The sequence below is a fragment of the Lagenorhynchus albirostris genome, chromosome 5, assembly GCF_949774975.1.
Source record: "Lagenorhynchus albirostris chromosome 5, mLagAlb1.1, whole genome shotgun sequence".
NCBI lineage: Eukaryota > Metazoa > Chordata > Mammalia > Artiodactyla > Delphinidae > Lagenorhynchus > Lagenorhynchus albirostris.
In genome coordinates this window covers 77,241,810-77,261,725 of record NC_083099.1, presented here as the reverse complement: position 1 = coordinate 77,261,725, position 19,916 = coordinate 77,241,810, and the positions used below count along the sequence as shown (strand labels likewise).

Here is a 19,916-nt window from a genome sequence, read left to right as displayed (position 1 = left end):
TAAGGTATCAGCAGGGTTGATTTCTTCTGAGGACCTCTCTCCTTGACTTGTAGCTGGCCATCTTCTCTTTGTGTCTTCACACAGTCTTTTCTTTTCTTTGTGTGTCCTAATGTCCTCTTTTTATAAGGACACCAGTCATATTGGATTAGGGCTCATCCCAATGGCTTCATTCAACTTAATTACTTCTTAAGGCCTTATCTTCAAATATAGTCATATTCTAAGGTACTGGGGGTTAGGACATCAATATATGAACTTGTGGGGGAGTAGGCACAATTAAGCCCTATTATGAATAAAGCTGCTATGAACATTTTGGTACATATTTTATACATATACTCTTGTCCAAAGTGGACGAACCAATTTACATTCCCATCATCAATGCATGGGAGTACAGGTGCTCTATATCTTTACCAGCCACTTCATTTTACAGATGAGAAACAGAAGGAATTCCCTGGCGGTCCAATGGTTGGGACTCTGCGCTTTCACTGCCGAGGTCTGGGGTTCCATTCCTGGCCTGGCGCAGAGTCACCAAAAAAAACAGAGAGGAGGAGCTGAAAGGCCCACTTTCCCATATGCAGATCATGAGCTTGAGGATGCAGAGCATGCAGAGGAAGCCCTGTCTCCCGTCTGATTCAGGAATTTCTGAAACTCTCCAACACATCACTTCATTCAATCAGTTAGTTATCCAAAAGAACTCTGAGAACCACCTGAGGCTCAGGTCCTATGCTAGGCTCTGCAGTTAGGTGGCTAACAAGAGAGACATGAACCTACGTTCCACTTGTAGCAGGAGACCATGGACACACCAACTAAACGAGTAGTGGCGGATTGTGGCAAGGGCTGGCAAGGAATCAGCAGAACCTGAGCTAGAGGATAAGGGGCTTGGGGGTGGAGATCCTTTAGATGGGTTGCTCCAAGGGCCTTTCTGAGGATGTACATGTAGGAGAGCCCTGAAGGGATTAGAAGGTGGCGGTCAGACCAAGGACCAGGGAGAGTGTTAAAGCAGAGAGAATAGGAAAAGTACTAGCCCTGAAGTAGGAACAACTCTGATGGTGGGGGATGGGCAGGAAATGATGGTTTGTGTAACTGGAGCCAAGTGGACAGCGTAGGGGAGAGGCAGGAGATGAAGTCTAGAGGCCAGGCCCAGACCATGCATGGCTCACAGGTCATGGGGAAGTGTTTGGATTTCATTTTATGGGCAATGGGAAACCATTGGAGGGTTTCCAGGAAATGGCTAACAAAATCCGACTGACATTAACAACTGCATTGTAGGGGGTACAAGGAGGAAGGAGCAGGCAAATGGAAGGCGCAGTCTTGCCCTTGAGTGGCTGAGACATGTCAGTGACTTAGACTTGGGAGGTGGCAGAAGAGTTATATTTTGGAGGTAGAACTGACAGGATGTGGTGATGGGTTGGATGGGCCTGTTGAGAAGTGAGGATGAATCAAGGATGACTTCTAGGTTTTGAGCTTGGAACCTCCAGACAGTGAGCAAAGATCTTCCAGCTATAACCTATCAATCCTAGACTGTGCACTTCCTTGTCCATCTCACTACTATATATCTTGAGCCTCAGGGTGTAGTAGGTATTTAATAAAAATTCTTGAATGAATAACTGATTCCACACATGAATGTTTTAGCACAAGGAATGGATTCAATGATGGTTTTTTTTCTTTAAAAATTTTTTTATTGAGATAAAATTCACATAACATAAAAGTAACCATTTTAAAGTGTACAATTCAGTGGCACTTAGTATCTTCACAATGTTGTGCAATTATCATTTCTGTCTTTTTCCAAAATCTTTTCATCCTTCCCAAGGAGATCTTGTACCCACTGAGCAGTCACTCCCCAATTCCTCCTCCCCCCAGCCCCGGGCAATCACTAATCTGCTTTCTGTCACTATGAATTTGCCTATTTCTGGATGGTTCATATAAATGCAATCATACAATATGCATACTTTTGTGTCTGGCTCCATTCTTAGCATAATATTTTCGAGTTTCATCCACATTGTTGCATACATCAGTAGTTCATTCCTTTTAATGACTGAATAATATCCCACTGTATGAATATATCACATTTTGTTTATCCATTTATCTCTCAATAGACACTTGGGTTGTTTCTACCTCTTGGCTATTGTGAATAATGCTGCTATGAACATTTGTGTACAAGTATCTGTTTGAATACCTGTTTTCAAGTCTTTTGGGTACATGCCCAGGAATGGAATTGTTGGGTTATAAGGTCATCTCTGTGCAACTTTTTGAGGAAATGTCAAACTGTTTTCCAACAGCTCAATACAGTTTTCTGAATGAAAAAAAGAAACGGAGGGACGCAGGGACGACGGCTTTTCCTATCCTCCACAAGCAGCACTGGACTCTGCCATTTCCAGGCTGTGTGATCTGGGTCATATTAAGTTCTCTGGGCCGCCACCTCATCCTCGAAGTGTGGAAAATAAAACTTACCTGAGCTGAAGGAGATCTTGTTTCTAAAGTTCTAGGCACAGAGCAAGCCCCCCAAATTAACTGCTTTCCCTTACTCTTTGACCCTGACCATGTCGCACTCCACTCAGACTTCTACCTGGCCTGGGGGCCAAGTTCACACCCGCGGACCCCTGCTCAGCCATGCTGCAAACTACAACTCCCAGCACGCACTTCTCCCCGGCAGGCTCTGCCAGCGCGGTGCGCATGCTTTGGCAGACGTGGCACCGGGAACTCGGAGGCGGGGAGCGGCTGGGAAGTGGCGGCGGTGGCTGCCCCCGGCGGAGCTGCGGTCGCGGGAGCCCGAGTGGGGACCAGAACCGGCCGTGGGCAGCTGCGGCGGGGATGGCGCGGGTCGTGCCGGCGTGGTTGCTGCTGCTGCTGCTGCTGGCGGTCTGGGTGAGGCTGTGGCGCTGGGGTCCGGGCCGGGACGGCACGTGCGCCCGGCGAGGGTCCGAGTTCCCTGCTCCCGGCCCTCCCGGGACGTGCGGGGAGATAGATGCCTCCGGGCGCCTGGTTGGGGGTGTGCGTGCCGAGCAGGCGGGGACCCGGTGGCTGCGGGGGAGGCAGCGGGGCGATCGCCGTGCACTCGCAGCGGGGTGCTCCGGGGCTCAAAGGTCGAAAGGAGCCCGGGGTGGGGGACCCCGGGGGCGCTGGGCGATCCCTCGCGAGGGTGGGGGGCTTACGCCGCGGACACAACTTTGCAGGGGCGCAGGTCAGGGGGCGGCCGCGGGCTAGGGCCGGACGCCGGCGGCTTGCGGGGGTGCTGCACCCCAGACTCCGGGCCCTGTACCTGTGTGAGTACGGGGTAAGAAGGGGGTGCTTGCCACCAGCACTGCCGGAAACCTTGTTCTGGAGCCAGCCACCTAGTTCTTGGTTTCGGCTCTGAGCAGCCGCGAACCTCCAGTCACCACGTGGATCTCCGCCAGCCGGCCAGGCTTGGCGGGGCCGGGTGGGGTCACCGCGGGGGAGTTAAGCTCCTTCACCCAACTGAGGCTGGCTGGAACCTCAGCCACTTTCTGGCTTGTGACGCGGCCTATCGTTTAATGTACCTGACTTAATCTTCTCATCCATGAAATGGGGACGCTTTAAATACCACTCTAACAAGGTTGCCAGGAGGGTCGGATGAGAAATCGGAGGACGTAGCTCTAAACTGCAAAACCATACAGGAGTGGAGAAGGGGTGGGCCAGGGTGATGGGAGTGCAGGCTCTCCGGAGGAGTTTGCTACCCTTGTGGGGTGGGGGAGAATGCCGCAGGGCATCCCTGAGAGAGGTTGGAATGGGTGTGTCCACAGCACCCAGGGCCCCGGATTTGGCCTTGGTGTTGCTGTGGGTGTGTGATAGGATAATACGGCCTCCTTCCACACCTCTAGTATAACTTCTGGTCTGCCTTATTTTAGGACAATCTTGGCTCCTTTTTTACCTGAAGTTCCTGAAGGGAACCTCCTGCTGCTGGCACTCTCTCCAACCCAGATTTTACAGGTTTTTTCTTTTGGGTGTGGCGAGGATGCTGGACGAAACGTGAGGAGAAAAAAATGGAGTGTGGCTTGAGTTGCTTTAAATACTTCCATCTCTCAATACCCTGACCTTCTGGGTTTGCCAGTGAGGAGTGACCCTGTATTTTCTAGTTGTATGAAAATGGGTGGGAAAGGAAGGTCCTTGCCCCTCTAGATCTGACCATTCTCTTGGAGAGAAACGAGGCTGGAGTGGGGCAGTGTCACTTCCTGAAATCTAGGTGTGTTTGATCTGTTTGTATTCTGTTCCCGCTGCCGGTTGGTCTGGACTGGTTTCTAGGCCAGGCAGAACTGCTGGACTGTGCAGAGGGGGCCATCTCCAGTGCCACCCGCTATCAGGTCTTTGCACTTGGGCTGTTTTAGGAGGTCCTACTTTCCTCTCTTCTTCCCCTTTCCTCTCCCTCCTGTGAAAATAAAAGGCTTGAGACTCAGACCAGAAAGAAGTTTCATTCAGCAAACATTTATTTATCAACCCCGTTGTTTGGCTGGCACTGGGTTGGATTTTGGGCAGGGAGCAAAACACACATTGTTCCTGCCCTCTGGTGTTGCCCTGCGTTGGGCAGGGGAGTCAGTCCTGTGAGCAGATAAAGACAGAACAGTGAGTGCTGATACTGGAAGTTCTGGGAGCACGCCTGAAGGGGAGCCATACATTAATTTAGAGGGAGGTCAGCCATGACTTTCCTAAGGGGTGGGTTGAGCCCTCAGGAGGGGCTGTGGGAGTCCTCTAGGGAATTGAGGTCTGCTGATGCCCTCCACCTGGAGGTGTGGAGAGTGGGTAGGTTTGCTGAGAGCCCTAGAACCTGGGAGGCCTCAACAAGGAATTGACATCTTCTCCTTTCCCCAAGCCCAAGATTGACTTAGCAGGTGTGAGCCTGAGGTGTAGGGTCAGTGATGAGTGGCGGGTGGACACCAGGGTGGGCCTTTGTAAATATAAACTCTACGTCCATCTGATAAGGGTTCTGCAGCTCCTGGGAGTGGATTGGATTTCTTTGTCCACTCAGTATTTACTGGGGGCAGATACACGCAGAGCACTGGGCTGTGACCCAAGAGATACAGAGAAGTGTAAAGGGGTCTACAGAGATTCATGGACAGGGGTGTACACCCACCACGTTTTTTACAATAGCAAAAATATGGAAGTGGCTTAAATGCTTAACAACGGCAGCATGTTTAAATGATTTCTGGCCCTATCCATACCATGGAAAGTCATGTTTATAAAGAATATTGGTATTTACTACAATGCTGGGTTTATTATCAAAATATGTTATGATGCTTATGAAGAATATCTAAGGACATGGAGAAGTATTTGAGTGTGATAATTAGGGGAAAAGCAGGATACAAAACTGAATCCCAGGGTGGCTGAAGATAGCTACAAAAGTGTTTGAGGGATTAGCAGTGCATCAGAATGTTTACAGTGATTGTTCTGGAAGGTGGAGTTGTGGGTGACTTTTGCCTACTTCTTTGCTTCTGCTTTTTTGGTACTTCCCAAGTTTTCTATATGAATGTGCATTAGTTTTTGATCAGAAAAAGTTAGTAAAGGAACTTTTAAAAAAGTTTCTTTGGGGACTCGCAGCCTTCCACACTCTGGGGTGGAAACAGCGCTAGTCAACACTTGGGACAGGTTAGTTCCAGCCCTTCCAGGCTGGGTGTCTCTGCCCTGGGCCTGCGGCTGGGGAGGCCAGGCTGTCCTGTCCCTACCCCTGCAGCCGACTGCCCCTTCCTGCTGTCCCACTCAGCTCCTTCCTGCAGCTGACCCTTGCCCGGGGCCATCCATGCTGATTGTTGTATAGTCTCCATCCAGAGCTCGCTCAGAGTGGAGTAATGTCAGAGCTGGAGAGGACTCAGCCTCACCCAGCTCAAGGGTTCCATCGTCAGGCTGAGGCCTGGAGCTGGGCTGTGATGAAGTTTGCACTGGTTCACGGACAAATTGGAAAAATAACAATGGTGAATGGCTTTTTTTTTTTTCATGATTCCAAATATTTCCGGTTTAAAAACTTCATTTCTCTGACACGGTGTCCATATTGAGGGAGTGCATGTGGGGGGGTGGGGGGGTGGAGGAGTGGTTTATAATGTCCTTTTGAAAAAAATGAAAGCAGTGATAGTATATTGTGATTTTATTAAAAAGTCCTTTAATTGATAAAATTTATTTTAAAATATATATGTAATACACACTACATATTTTTAAACATATACTTTAAATACATGTTTAAAAATATATCCTGCCAATCTGTGAGCTTCAGAGGTCTGAGAACTACTGACCTAACTCAGCTCCCTGATTTTAAAAGAGAAAAGTAAGGCTTTGAGAGGGAAGGGACTCACCCACTTGAGGCCTAGTTTGTAAAGACAGAGGGGGGATGGGAGCCAGGCCCCTGAATTACACATCAGCGTTCTTCCCCCTCCATCTCTGTCTTGCCAGCTCCCACCTGCTTCCCTCCTCCCACTGCTCAGGCCTCTGCCCCAGAGGGTGGCGTGAAGCTCAGAACTTGATGGCACAGTGGGTAGGGGTGCAGGAAGCAGCAGACGTTTGCCCTGGTCTCTCCTGCAGAGCTTTTAACGTACACGTATTTAGGTTCTACACCGCTATATATTTAGTAGGCTTTTGTGGGCTGGCATGAGAGCCCAACTGCCATTGATAATGCTGCTTGGAACCTGGAGTGCACTTCTCCCACGGAAGTAAACACATTACAGAGGAAGTTTTAAAACAGAACTGGCATACGAGTTGGAATGACTGAGTGCCGTAGGAGTGGCAAACACAGTGCTGTGGATTCGGACCAGGGTCATGCTCTGGGGCACCAAGGGGCCAGAGAAGGGCCGCAGCTCATGCCTCACAAGGAAGGCAGACTCTGTGACAGCGGGGATCCTCCCTGTCCCAGCACCTCGCCCAGACCTGGCGTGCAGTCACCCCCCCGTCTGTGTTTGGTTGAAGGAATTAGTGTTGCAGGCAGGGAAGCCAAGACAGAAACGTGGGCAATGAGGAGTGATGGGCCGGGCTGGATGGAAGGGAGGATGTGAGGGTGGGGTTGGGGAAACGAGGCTGGAAAAGTGAATTGGAAAGAATCTTAAATGCCTGACAAAGCTTTAGGGACTTGATTCTTTAGGCAATGGAGAGATATGATGAAAACGGCCCTTTCACGCCCTTTCACTAACAAGAGGAGTTACGCCACAGTGGAGGGTTGGGTTGGAGCGGGAGAGACTGGATTAGTTTTCCCAAAACAACACTTTCTTCCTGTTACTTTCTTCTCTGTTATCTACAAGATGTAGTCCAGTGCGATGGTATAGAAAGAACATGGGCTTTTAGCCAGCTAGACACTCAGGAGCTATGTGACCTTGGGCCCTGACTGTTTTCTTGTTGTCAGTGGTGGTAATGATACCCATCTTGCAAAGCTGAAAGGATCAGAAATAATACAGGAAGCACCCAGCACACTGTGTGGCACGTGGACGTGCCCACTAAGTAGGAGCCACAGCAGTCACCTCAGATCGTTGGAGAAGGGGTGCCCGGAAGCCAGTGAAGGGCCAGAGCGGGTGTGAGCGGAGGCTGCGAGACACGGCTGGGGGGCCCGTGCAGCCAGGACTCTCCCCGGCACAGTCCCCTGGAGCTGAGCTCCTGATGGCTCCTTGCCCCTCTGCACTGGGCCGCTGCAGAGCCTCTGGATGGGGGTGTGTGTGTGTGTGCGTGCGCGGGCACGCGTGCATGCGGACAGAGGAACTGAGGATTTAAGTGCTCTGTGTTTCCCCTTTCTTCTGAAAGTGGATCCTCTCTTGAGAATGGAGATACCAACCACACCGCCTCCCTGAAAGGTACGCCCCAGCTTTGTGGTTTTGTTCTGTGGGGCTCTTGTGTCTCCCTTGGTGATTGTGGTAGGTTTTGGAGGCTAAATGACAGTGGACCAGAGAGTGCGCATGGGGTGTAGGAGAGCCTAAGTTCTCCTACGTTGCCGGACTTCCATGGCTTACTTGCCCCCCGCTTCCTTTTCCCCCACACCTGGTGTCCTAGGTTTCAGTGGGAGAGGGAAGGAGCTCTGTTCCTCCTGCCTGGCCCATCCTGTGGCCCTGACCCAGGCCTCTGGCTACCCATTTGACCTGGCAACGAGAATTAGAAGACACCTGGTACATTTGTAGAGGGCTTTAGAGTTTGCAAAGCATTTCCACATATTTCACACCTGTGTAGTTTTGAGTCCCACATGAGCTGGGTGAGGTAAGCTCGTTGAGTACTGTTACCCCGAGAGAGGGATGAGTAGGTTGACAGAGCAGGAAGAGAGACCACTGATGGTCATGGCCTGGAAGGGGAGGACATAGGCAGATGAGTGGGTCGCCTGAATGTTTGAGCAGCCTCCTTGGCACGCGCTATTTTCTGAAATCGCAGCACCAGCCATTTACCTGGGGAGTCCGTGAACCTTGCTCTTTAGCTCCCTGATGGCCTGAGTAGGGGCCATAGCCAGGCCCTCACTGACCATCCTTCCTGCCCTTCTCATCACCTTCCTGCATGGCTCTAGATAGCTGTCCCCTCTGACCACCTACGTCCAACAGGGCCTCTTTCCACACACCAGTTTATGACCACTTCTAAATGATTAGCTTTGCAGTCATGCAGTGCGGGGGAGTCGGGGTTAGACACTCAGAAGGAGTATGGGATTACAATAGCCTTTTTGCGTCTTTTTATCCCCCAAGGTCATACTGAGCCCCCAGGTGGATGTGCGCTCTGTTCCCAGATGGCCTGATGGGGAGCCTGTGCCCCGCTTCAGAGTTCCCCACTCCTCACAGCTGGCTGGGGCAGGGGTAGAGAATCCATCGCCCCAAAGAATCCCACGATTTGTCTAACCCCTTGGCTTGAGCAGATGTCTTTAATTCGTGAGCAGATCCTTTAATCCTTCGCGTGGAAGGTATTAATGGAGATCTAGGTCGAGGGCCTTACATTGGGGCTTAAAACATTAGGGTGATCTAGCTTCTGAGCCAAGATGTGGGCTTGGCTGGAAAGCTCTGTTATAGGACCAAGTAGGGCAGGCTCCCGAGGAACAAGCAGGTTGGCTGTCATCAAGGGGTCTGACCCGCTGGGTCCTGGGCAGAGTGTTGTACATGCTCCTCATTTCAAAGAAACATGGACCACTGTCTGCATGTTGCACGTGTCACAGATGTTCATTTATTCCACAGATCTTTCTTTTTTGTTGGTGTTTTGTTTGTTTTTAATTAATTAATTTATTTATTTATTTTTGGCTGCATTGGGTCCTCGTTGCTGCGTGTGGGCTTTCTCTAGTTGCGGCGAGCGGGGGCTACTCTTCCTTGCGGTGCGCAGGCTTCTCATTGCAGTGGCTTCTCTTATCGCGGAGCACGGGTTCTAGACGCGCTGGCTTCAGTAGTTGTGGCATGTGGGCTCAGTAGTTGTCACGGGCTCAAGAGCGCAGGCTTAGTAGCTGTGGTGCACGGGCTTAGTTGCTCCGTGGCATGTGGGATCTTCCCGGACCAGGGCTCCAACCCGTGTCCCCTGCATTGGCAGGAGGATTCTTAACCACTGTGCCAACAGGGAAGCCGCCTTTTTTTTGTTTTTAACAGATACTTCTTGAGAGTATTTTATGAGCCAGACATACTATACCAAGGCATTTGGGACAAAATATAACTAAGATGGACACCATCCCTTCCTCCCATTGCCTAGTGAGAGAGCCACTAATTTATTATTTAATTCAGGTAGTAAGTGCTGGAAGGAGGAAGGTAAGGTGGTAAGAGAATGTGTAACAGGGGTCCCTGTCCTACTGCAGGGAGTCAGGAAAGGCCTCTCTGAAGACTTATGGACCCTTTCTTAGAAAAATGTTTTTAAATGTATAAAACAGAATGCATAGGAGTACAAAAGAAACCAGTGATATTGAAATATAGTTATTAAAATATAATAAATTGTGACAAAATAGTATGATTTTTTAATGCATCATATAAGAAGATCTAGTGGCAAGTTTGATAATTTCTGTAATTTTAAGTAGTGATAAGCATAGACAGTGTTTCAAGATATCTGCAGCAATCCTCTTGTGATGAGAAAATGTGATTTCTGTTGATGGCAAAGTCACAGACACTGTAAGTGCTACTGTAATTAGTTACCTACATTCATAATAAAGGGAAGGCTAAACTTTAGTGAAATTAGTGAAAATAGAGATGTGATATTTCCCCATCCAAATTCATAGACCCCAGTGTAAGAAAAATTATCGCCAAACTTGGAAATAAAAGATGATCTAGTGACTTTCTAATGTCACACTGGAGCATTGTCTAGGAAGCCCACCTCAGCGGCATCCAGTACTTAAGGGAATGTCACTTTGTTTATTATTCCTTAGGACCCATACTCTGTAAAGTTAGAAAGGATGCAAATGATTTCTGTTTGATAGAGAAGAGAGATCCTTCAGGACATTAACCGGCTTGGTATCTCATTTAGCAATCATATCATACCTGTTTTTCATCGACCACTTGTAAGTTTCTTATAACTACTTTTTTTTGGGGGGGGGGCCGTGCTGCACTGCTTGCGGGATCTTAGTTCCCCGACTAGGGTTTGAACCCAGGCCCCCAGCAGTGGAAGCATGGAGTCTTAACCACTGGACCACCAGGGAATTCCCTATAACCTCTTTTTAAAATCTTTTTATTAACCTTTTTTTTCTTATATCCTCTTTTGACCAAGCTTTGTCATTTTAGTGGGTCCCTTATTAATGAGTTAATAACCCTTTGAAATATGCTCAGTCTTTGTTTGTATGAGAATTGGGTTTTTAACATTTGAGAATTATACTTGACCCCGGTTTAAGAGCCGCTGAGTGAGCAGGATGTGAGGGTGTGGGGCTCAGAAAGGAGGTCTGGGCTGAGGATGTTAATTTAGGGGTGCTGCTCAGGTGGGGGACCCCAGGGGAGGGTGTGGGGCAGGAAGAGAAGATGGACTGAGTGAGTGAGCCCTGAGGAACTCCCGCATTTGCAGGATGGTGGAGGTGGATTTACAAAGAAGATAGGAAGGGTGGCTGGAGAGGTAGAAGGGAGACCAAGCGAGTTCTGCCTGGGTTCAAGAGTCTGAGCAAAACGAGAAATGGAGGTGCCCGTTGGGTTATCCATGTGGAGGTCATTGCTGAACCTCCACCAAGAGCCTCTTTGATGGTGGGGGGCTGACAGCTCTGACAATGCTGAGGAGTGGGTAGAAGGCGGGGAGGGAGATGGAACATTCTGGCTGTGAGGGAGAGGGGAGTGGTATGGAGTCCAGGGAGGGGGTTTTTAAAAGATGGAATAATGGCCTTCCAACCTGGCTGTGAATCCAGCCGTCTTAGGGAGGTATGCGTAAAAATGGATTCCTGGGCTCTCCAGATCCACGAGGTGATTTTCTTCAAGGGGAAGGCCCAGGAATCTGTATTTCCAAAAAGCTTATACTTATTGCTGTTGTGCAACTACAAACTGGAGACATTTACAAGTTAACGTTAATTTTACGTGGTGGACAGTATTTTGCCAGCCAGGGTTGCAGCTTTGGGCCGAGTGGTGTGGCACAACTTCTGCCCATGTTACAAGTCACACACACTGGTGAGGCATCACTTGGCTGAAGCATGGGCCGTTTTTGCGTTTCTCTGCAGGCGTTTAGGGAAGTGTGCACAAGCGGGTAGCAGAGAAGATGGCTCAGGCAGTCATCGAAGCTCTTTCTTGTTGGTTGTGCTCAGTAGCTAGATTGGAAGGGAAAGCAGACTTGCTGGCCTTTCGGGTCTTGTTCTGGGTGGAGCTCTGGGGAGTGGAGAGACCTCGAGGGATACCAGTGGGAAGTGTGCACATTGATGGGCAAAGAGAAGAGCTTCTAATCTGTGCCCAGAAGACCTCTGAGTCCCGGCTCTGCCCTTTCAGACTTCACCCAAGTTGAATTCCTTAAGTTCTTTTTTTTTTTTTTTTTTGCGGTACGCGGGCCTCTCACCGTTGTGGCCTCTCCCGTTGCGGAGCACAGGCTCCAGACGCGCAGCCTCAGCGGCCATGGCTCACGGGCCCAGCGGCTCCGCGGCATGTGGGATCTTCCCGGACCAGGGCACGAACCCACGTGCCCTGCATTGGCAGGCGGACTCTCAACCACTGTGCCACCAGGGAAGCCCTCCTTAAGTTCTTTGAACCTCAGTTTTCACATCTGTAAAGTGGGGATGGTACCACCTCCCACACAGATTGTTTATAGCAGTTTTTCCAAACATTTTTACTGCAACTCCTGGAAGAACAATTTTGCATTTTACATTATAATCAAGTACATATATGTCTATATGAACATAACAGATGCAGATTTTTCACCAAAAACAGTCTTGCTGCTTATGGTACAGACTGCTGTTTCCTTTTCTCTTTAATTTTTAAAAATTAGTTAATTAATTTTTGGCTGCGTTGGGTCTTCGTTGCTGAATGCGGGCTTTCTCTAGTTGCGGCGAAGAGGGGCTACTCTTCGTTGCGGTGCGCAGGCTTCTCGTTGCGGTGGCTTCTCTTGTTGCGGAGCACGGACTCTAGGCACGCGGGCTTCAGTAGTTGTGGCTTGCGGGCTCTAGAGCGCAGGCTCAGTATTTGTGGCGCATGGGCTTAGTTGCTCTGTGGCATGTCGGATCTTCCCAGACCAGGGCTCAAACCCATGTCCCTTGCATTCTTAGCCACTGTGCCACCAGGGAAGCATGGATGTTTCCTTTTTAATGTTATTTTTAAAAATGCTGGTGGTAAGCCACCGAAGTGATTTTATGACTTGGCTCTTGGGTTCAGGCCAGAGGGGTAGAAAATGACAGTTTAGACCCTCAGCTTTAGGGGACTGAATGATATACTGTATGTCAAAGCACAGATTTACCTCATGAGTCATGAGCACTTGAATTGTTATTTTCAATTAATGGAGCTTTGAGGCAGGGTTGGGTTTCCGGAGTGGGAATTCACCTGCTCTTCCTTCGTCCCTGCTACCTAATTCTCTGCTCCCTCCACCAGCTCTTCCTCGTTAGCAGGCCTGGCACACCAGGCTGGCAGCAACCCAGAGCCCTCTTGGCTCTAGAAGAGGTTTTCCACAACATTAAAAGCTTTAGGACTTAAGTCCTGGTTAAATGCACTGCAGTTGCAATTTCAGGATAAGAAAACCTGTTTTCATAAGCTCTCAGATCAGTTGTCCTGCCTCTGAACTCTCCCTTGTTGACAGCCATGTTTGTGCTGTGGAAACAGGTGGGAAAACTGTGTAGCCCATGTATACGGTGTGGCTTTTAAAGGAAGCAAAATATAAGACGTGCAGCTGGCTGTGCATTTATAGGAGCAAGCGGTGAGACGTGTGTGGCTCTAGGAATCGGTCTTTCCACTTCATCTTGGATCTGAGTCACAGCTCTCTTACCTACTTGCCAGTGACGTTGAGCAAGTTTCTAACTGTTCTTTGTCTCGGCTTCCTTATCTATAGAATAGGTATAATGAAAGTACCTACTTAATTCACTTGCCAAGAGAATGAACTAGATGAACTAGTCACATGAGCAGCTTAGCTGGCTCCTGGTCACGCAACAAACACTCTGTACTTGCAGCTCTTATCATTATCATGGCCGCATCCCTAGGCCCTCGATGTAGGGATTAAAGGATCCTCTCTTGGGTTCTGTGCCAGCCAAGCGCTTTCCTACTTCTCTCTCTTTCTTAAGCACATTTAGCTCCTCAGCTGTAGCTAGTCAGGGGTCCACATCCCAGGGCCAGGCTTCTGTCTTTCTGTCACTCTCACACACACACAGACACACGCACACACACACACACAGACACACACGCCATCCAGGCGGTGCTTGTTTTTATTTCAAAGTCTGCTGGGTGGTGGACATTTATTTGAACATTGGGAAATATCAGTGGCGAAATCTTCAAACTAGGTTTGAGGTTAGGCCTTATTAGCTCCTTGTGAAGAGGGTATTTAGCTGTAGTGCTCGGTGACAGATGCTTAAAATTTGCCCATTTAAGGGGCATAAATTACCTATATTTAAAAATTAACATTTCTCCCCCCCCCCACCCTCACTCATCAAAGCCATTCTAGGTACGTGTTGCATGCAAAGTTCTTTGCAGATTCTGTATAATAGTTTTTATTAAAAAAACTACACAATGTCAGGTGAGCAGAGGAGTGAGCAGTCAGTCAGCTGGAAGTAAAGAAGGGCAGGTGAGCACTGCTCTTACATGGGAAAGTGCCCGTGACACTGGATAGATGGCCGAGGATTTCAGGAAGCCTGTGGAAGAGGTGGGGGCAGTATTTGGTTGTATTCTAGGCATCTCTTTTTTTTCTGTCTTATTTTAGGTGTTTTCCCCCTAACTCTAAGTTTGAAATAGCCTTAGAGAAGAGCTGCAAGAAGAATATAAAAGATTTCCATCTGCCCTTCGGCCACCAGATTCCACAAATATTAACATTTTATCACATTTGTTTTATCATATTCTCCCTCTGCATATATAAAGTTTACAGACATGACTCTCCTTTGCCCCCATAAACACGTCAGTGTTTCCATTCTCTTACATAACCAGAGTACAATGATCAAAGTCAGGAATGTAGCGCCTGGCTCCGGACTTAATCCAGAATCACATGTTGAATTTAATTGTCATATCTCTTTAGTCTCCTTTAATCTGGGCCAGTTTCTCAGTCTTTGTCTTTCGGGACCTTGACATTTTTGTTTGTTTGTTTTTGTTTGTTTGTTTTTTGCGGTATGCGGGCCTCTCACTGTTGTGGCGTCTCCCGTTGCGGAGCCTATGCTCCGGACGCGCTGGCTCAGCGGCCATGGCTCATGGGCCCAGCTGCTCCGCGGCATGTGGTATCTTCCTGGACCGGGGCACGAACCCGTGTCCCCTGCATCAGCAGGCGGACTCTCAACCACTGCACCACCAGGGAAGCCCGGGACCTTGACATTTTTGAAGAATGTCCCTCAATTTGGTTTTGGATGTTTCCCTTCAGTGCATTATATCAGGAGACATAAGTTGATTTGACCCATTACTGGTGGTGTTATTGTTGGTCCCTTAGTTGAGGAGGTTTCTGCCAGGTGTCTCAACTGTAAAGTTATATTTTCTTGTGGTGGGGAGATACTTTGAGATTATTAATTATTTCCGTGACGGTAATCAAATGATGGTAAATTTTGTTTCTTTAAGTATTTCTATTGGACATGCCTATTATGGTAAGTTAGAAAAATACGCACAAGGACGAAGCCTTACTTTGATGCATTTTTTCTTCCAGTTATTTTCTGAGCATAATTTTGTGTATAGTTGTAATCATACCATGTACAGTTTGAATTCTATTTTTAAAAACTTAACATTAAAAAAATATCTTTTCATTGCACAATCTTTGAAAACATCGTGTAAATGCACGTTTTATTCTGTTGAGTGGTTTACTCTCAGTAATCACTCCTCCACTGTTGAATATTTAGGTCGTTTACAATTTTTGACTCTGATGAGTAGGACCGAGCAAGTCATGTATGTGTCAGAATCTCTGCTAATTTCCTCGGGGCACATTCCCAAAAGTGGAGTTACGGAGTCGAGGAGCGTAAATACTTTTAAGATACTTGATTAATTGTGCCAAATAGCTTTCCAAAAGAAATGTACTGGTTTAGGCTTTTGCCAGCACTGTATGGCAGTTGGCTGCCATATTTTAAGAGATTTCACTAATGGTGTTTCTCAGTTTTTTTAAGGAAACCATGATCCAAAAATCAAGATTTGCAATCAAGATTGTGAATTATGAAAGCATAGGTATTTATTTCCAAAAGTAAATTATAGTGTAATATGGCACGTTACCCTCTTCAGGCTCTGCCACCGTGCCCCCAGCCTTGGGGTCAGTCACATTGGGAACCAGGAACATGGCGGTGTCTGGGGCAGATCATTCAGGACAGTGAGGAGCTTGGGGGCACATGAGGAGTCGGGGAATTTCCCCTACAGAATCCTAAGAGGGAATGTGTTTGCTGTCTTCAGAGTGTGATAGGCTGGCAGAATGGCTTGGGAGGGGGAGGAACTTGACTTTCTAATGACTGGAGCCATCCAAAATGAAATGGTGGGACACGGATTTCTATGTATTAACATGTTTAGTTTCCACAGCCTTCCGGGCTCCTCTGTACTGCGCAGCCTCAGGAGATTTTGAGGCCTTGGCTCTGGAGGGCTACCTGGAGGCTGGAGATGGCATGTGAGAAACGTTGAGAGGCGTCTCGTATCTGGGAAACCAACCAGCCCAGCTCAAGCCTGTGAACTACAAGGAATGTCCTGGCCTTCTGGTCGCCTGCAGTGGTCCCCTTACTAGTAAAGGGCTGAGGTTGTGGGGAAACTGGAGAGTTACTAGCTAATTTTCCTTTCACTTGTGGGTAGCTGTCACCAGGTGACCAAGATACTGTTAGGGACAGGCATAGTGCAACTCGGGTAATTAGGAGGAACACAGTAAATCAGATCCTTGATAGTCTCGCTGTCTCCTTCCTTGTAACAGTTTATCTAAAGTATAATGCATGATTCAATGACTTGAAATATCCCAACTGGAGCAGATGTTGGTATTTCTTTCTAGTTAAAGCTTTTGTTTCAGTAGGCATACAAGATCTATTTGCATGTATGCCAGAAAACCCAGAATGATAGTGCCTTAAAGCGACTGTTTATTTCACTCACATAGAAGCTGGAAAGGGGTGTTCTAGGGCCAGTATATCCCTCTGTGGTATCAGGGTCCCAGGTACGTTCTATCTTGATAACTCCACATTTTTAGCAAGTCCTTCTACCTCATTGTCTCAAGGTGGCTGCTTGAGTTCCAGCCATCTTTCCAAATTCTAGCAAGCAGGAAGCAGGAAGAGGCTAAGAAGACTCATACCAGGTGTCTATGAGGGACAGTTCCTAAAAGTTGCCACATAACACTTCTGTTTACATGCCAGGGGCACTTGCTGCAAGGAAGACTGAGAGGTTTGACTTTTAATGTGGGTGGCCACATGCCCAGGGCAACTCAGCAGTTCCTTCATGAGGTGTAATTACCTCACCGTACTTCTCTGGTAGTGGTCATGAAGCTAGGTTTGCAGAATATCACAATTGGAAGGGACTTTGGAAATCACTTTCAACCCCTTCATTTTACAGAGAAAGGAGAGAGGAGACATGGCTTGTCCAAGGTCACATAGTCAGTAAGTATCAAAGCCAGCACAAAACTTGGGTCTCTGACTCTTTCTAACAAACCTCTAGCTCTCAAATACTCAGCCAGCTGGAGTTCTCTGACCTTGGGTTCAAGTCATCTGTTTTTAACCTTATTCCTGGATCCCTTTACCACTAGCTTCCTAAGAGTCTAGACTTAGATTCTGACATTTCAGAACTATTTTGAGCAAAATGTGGGCTACACTAAATTAAACCAGTTTCTTCACAGCTCCCAACATAAGAAGGGTATCTTTTTTCAGGTGACAGAGCAAAAAAGGTCAAGTCCCACCTCCACCCTTTTTCCGTAATGTTAACCTTCTGTCTTCAACTCTTTTTCCTTTAGCAAGTTGCTTTTACATAATAGAATACCTCTGGCTTCATGATCTGCATTGAATAGTGAATCTATAACGACAGACAGCCTCCCGGGCTATAGAGAATGTGAGGGTGCTGGCATGCGCCCCAGAGATCTGGAGCTTTTTAAAGCTGAGGGTGTAATGTGGCAAGGACTGTTCTCCCTGTTATTTTCCAGAATTGTATGACTCTTTATGTCTAGGCTGGTGGTGATGGTGGGTGAGGTTAAGTGAAGAGAGGAGCTTGTGAGTGTGGTGTGTTAGAGGGACAGCGAGGCAGAAGGGAGCCCGGACCCCTGTACACACCTCTGATTAATGGCAGATCTGGGCTGACTACCCCAGGGTCCCGAGAAGGGTGGTCGACAACAGGGTGCTCTAGGCTTGCGGGAAGCAGAGGGTTAGTGTAAATCCCTGCTGGGACTCTCCTTGCCAGGGGATTCTGGAAGATTTGGGCTTTTCCTGGCTGCTTTGATGGGCCTGGCTGGGGAAGGAGGTACTTCAGGGAAGGTGGTCCACTTGGGTTGCTGCGAGTCCAAGGAGCTTGTGGGGTGGAGGGAAGCAAACACCCCTGGCCAGGACCCGAGGGGCCTGAGCTCTAGTCCGAGCTCTGCAACTTGACCTACTGTGTGTGACCTTGGTAAGTAAGCTAACCTCCCTGAGCCTCAGTTTCCTCATCTGTAGGATGAGGCTAGTGCCCACTCATCAGGTTATTGTGAGGGGCAAATGGGCACAAAACCTGGAAGGACCGTCCTCCATGTGCTGTGTGGCCCGATGGTTGCTGTGCTGACGGGTGATCACTCGAGGTTTTGATGCTGCATGTGTGTACGTGCACATTTCTTCCTGCCTGGAGGTGCTGTTTTGCCTGATTGCCGGCAGGGCCCTGGAGAGGAAAAGGTGCCGTTTCTTCTGTTGCCCTTGCTCTGTGATTTGTCTCACTAATGGTACTAATACAGATAATTACCATGATTGTGTACTGTGTGCCAAGCATTATGTTAGGTTCTCTATGTACTTTTCTCCCCCTCCTTTAATCCTCAGCCAACCCCGCAACCCCGCAGATATCAGTATTATCTTCTCCACTTTATAGGCAGGGAAATGACACTCGTAACATCTGAGATCATTTAGCTATAAGTGATAATGCCCGGCTTTGACCCCAGGTCTGTCTGACTCCAGAAGCAGTGCTCTTTCTGTGGTGTCTGAGGGGTGTGGGGAAACCACAAAGGGAGGAGAGGAGCGTGAGCCTCCAGGCTGGAGGACCATTTGTCTGGTGGGCCCCGAACAGGGCAGACACCTGTTAGGAGAGCACTGCAGGGAGTCTGGAAGGTGAGGGGGAGAAGTCGGTGTCCTCGACCTCATTGCCTGCAGCCGTGGTGGAGGGTGGAGGTGAGGACTTCGTGCCAGGCACCCTGAGTGGGCTCTGCAGAGCGCCTTGCACTCTGACGGGGGAAGGGGCTCAGGGTGGAGGGGGCTGCTTTTCTGATGGAGGGGCCCAGTGTTCTGAGGCGGGTGTAGTACTATGACAGGGGTTGGAGGCTGGGGGCACTGGTACTTTGATGGCGGGGTGGGGGGGGCGGGCACTGACTCTGATGCAAGCAGGACCTGGCTTTGGGGGCCTGTATTCCCTAGCAGTAGCGGAAGGGAGCCGTTCTTCCCTGCACCCAGGCAAAGGTTTTATGGATCTCAGCCCAGCCCATGGGGTAGCTCAGCCCTGATGTAAATACTGTTAAGGCTGGGGCAGAAAGAAAACAATTATTGGGGGAAAGAAGGAGTTTGCATAGGGCACAAAGGGGATTTTTTTTCTCTCCTCTACCTCCAAAGGGAAAGACTTAGAATGTAAAGAGCCTGTGGAACCCAGGAACAGTTCCGTGGCTGGCTCGGAAGGTGGCTGGCTTCCTTCTCAAACGTTGCCCCATCCCCGCTGAGGGCTTGACAAAGCAGAGAGTTTGTGCATCGTTAAGTAGTTATAGTTGCCTTAGTTATTGTTGTTAGCAAGGTTTGTGGCTTGTGCCTTATGAAGTCCGCAGGAAGGCTCTTGGCAAGGAGACCCAAGGCTTACTGCAGCTGTATCTTAAGGAAAGGAAGGAGCGTGCACACTGGAAAGGTTAAAATCGACTGAAGTGGAGGAGAAAGGAGAATGTTAAGTGGCCGGAGGAGAGTCCCCTTGGGGTTAGGGGAGGGAGGAAAGGGCCTCGCTCCCTTTGCCCCTGTGGTTGCTTGCTAAGGTGAGGGTCTGTCTAAGGCCAGACACAAGGGCCTTTCCCCCTCCTCTCTCAGGGATCTTACACTGAGCATCTTAGCTCTTTGCACACCAAAGTCCCCTGGTTCCCCCTAGTTCCCCCTGGATCTACCTATCCTATTTTCCTCTTGTTCCCAAATTTTCAGATCCTCTCCCTGCAAATCCTGCCTCTCCAGTGCCCACAAACGTCCATGCAGCTCCCTGTCTTAGGTGGAGACAGCCCATCCTTCTCCCGACCCTGTGGCCGCCTGTGCTCCCCACTGCGTGGGGTGTGCTTCTCTCTGCAGCCTGGCT

At 48.8% G+C, this 19,916-nt stretch overlaps 1 protein-coding gene across 1 annotated transcript in view; it reads left to right on the top strand.

The window, feature by feature from the left end:
* Nucleotides 1-2,696: 2,696 nt before the first annotated feature.
* Nucleotides 2,697-19,916, top strand: part of PDIA5 (protein disulfide isomerase family A member 5) — a 90,331-nt gene continuing 73,111 nt past the window's right edge. The window contains exon 1 of the mRNA XM_060150471.1: nt 2,697-2,856. Coding sequence (XP_060006454.1) covers nt 2,809-2,856 — 48 coding nt within the window. The 5' untranslated portion in view covers nt 2,697-2,808. The remainder of the gene's footprint in view (nt 2,857-19,916) is intronic.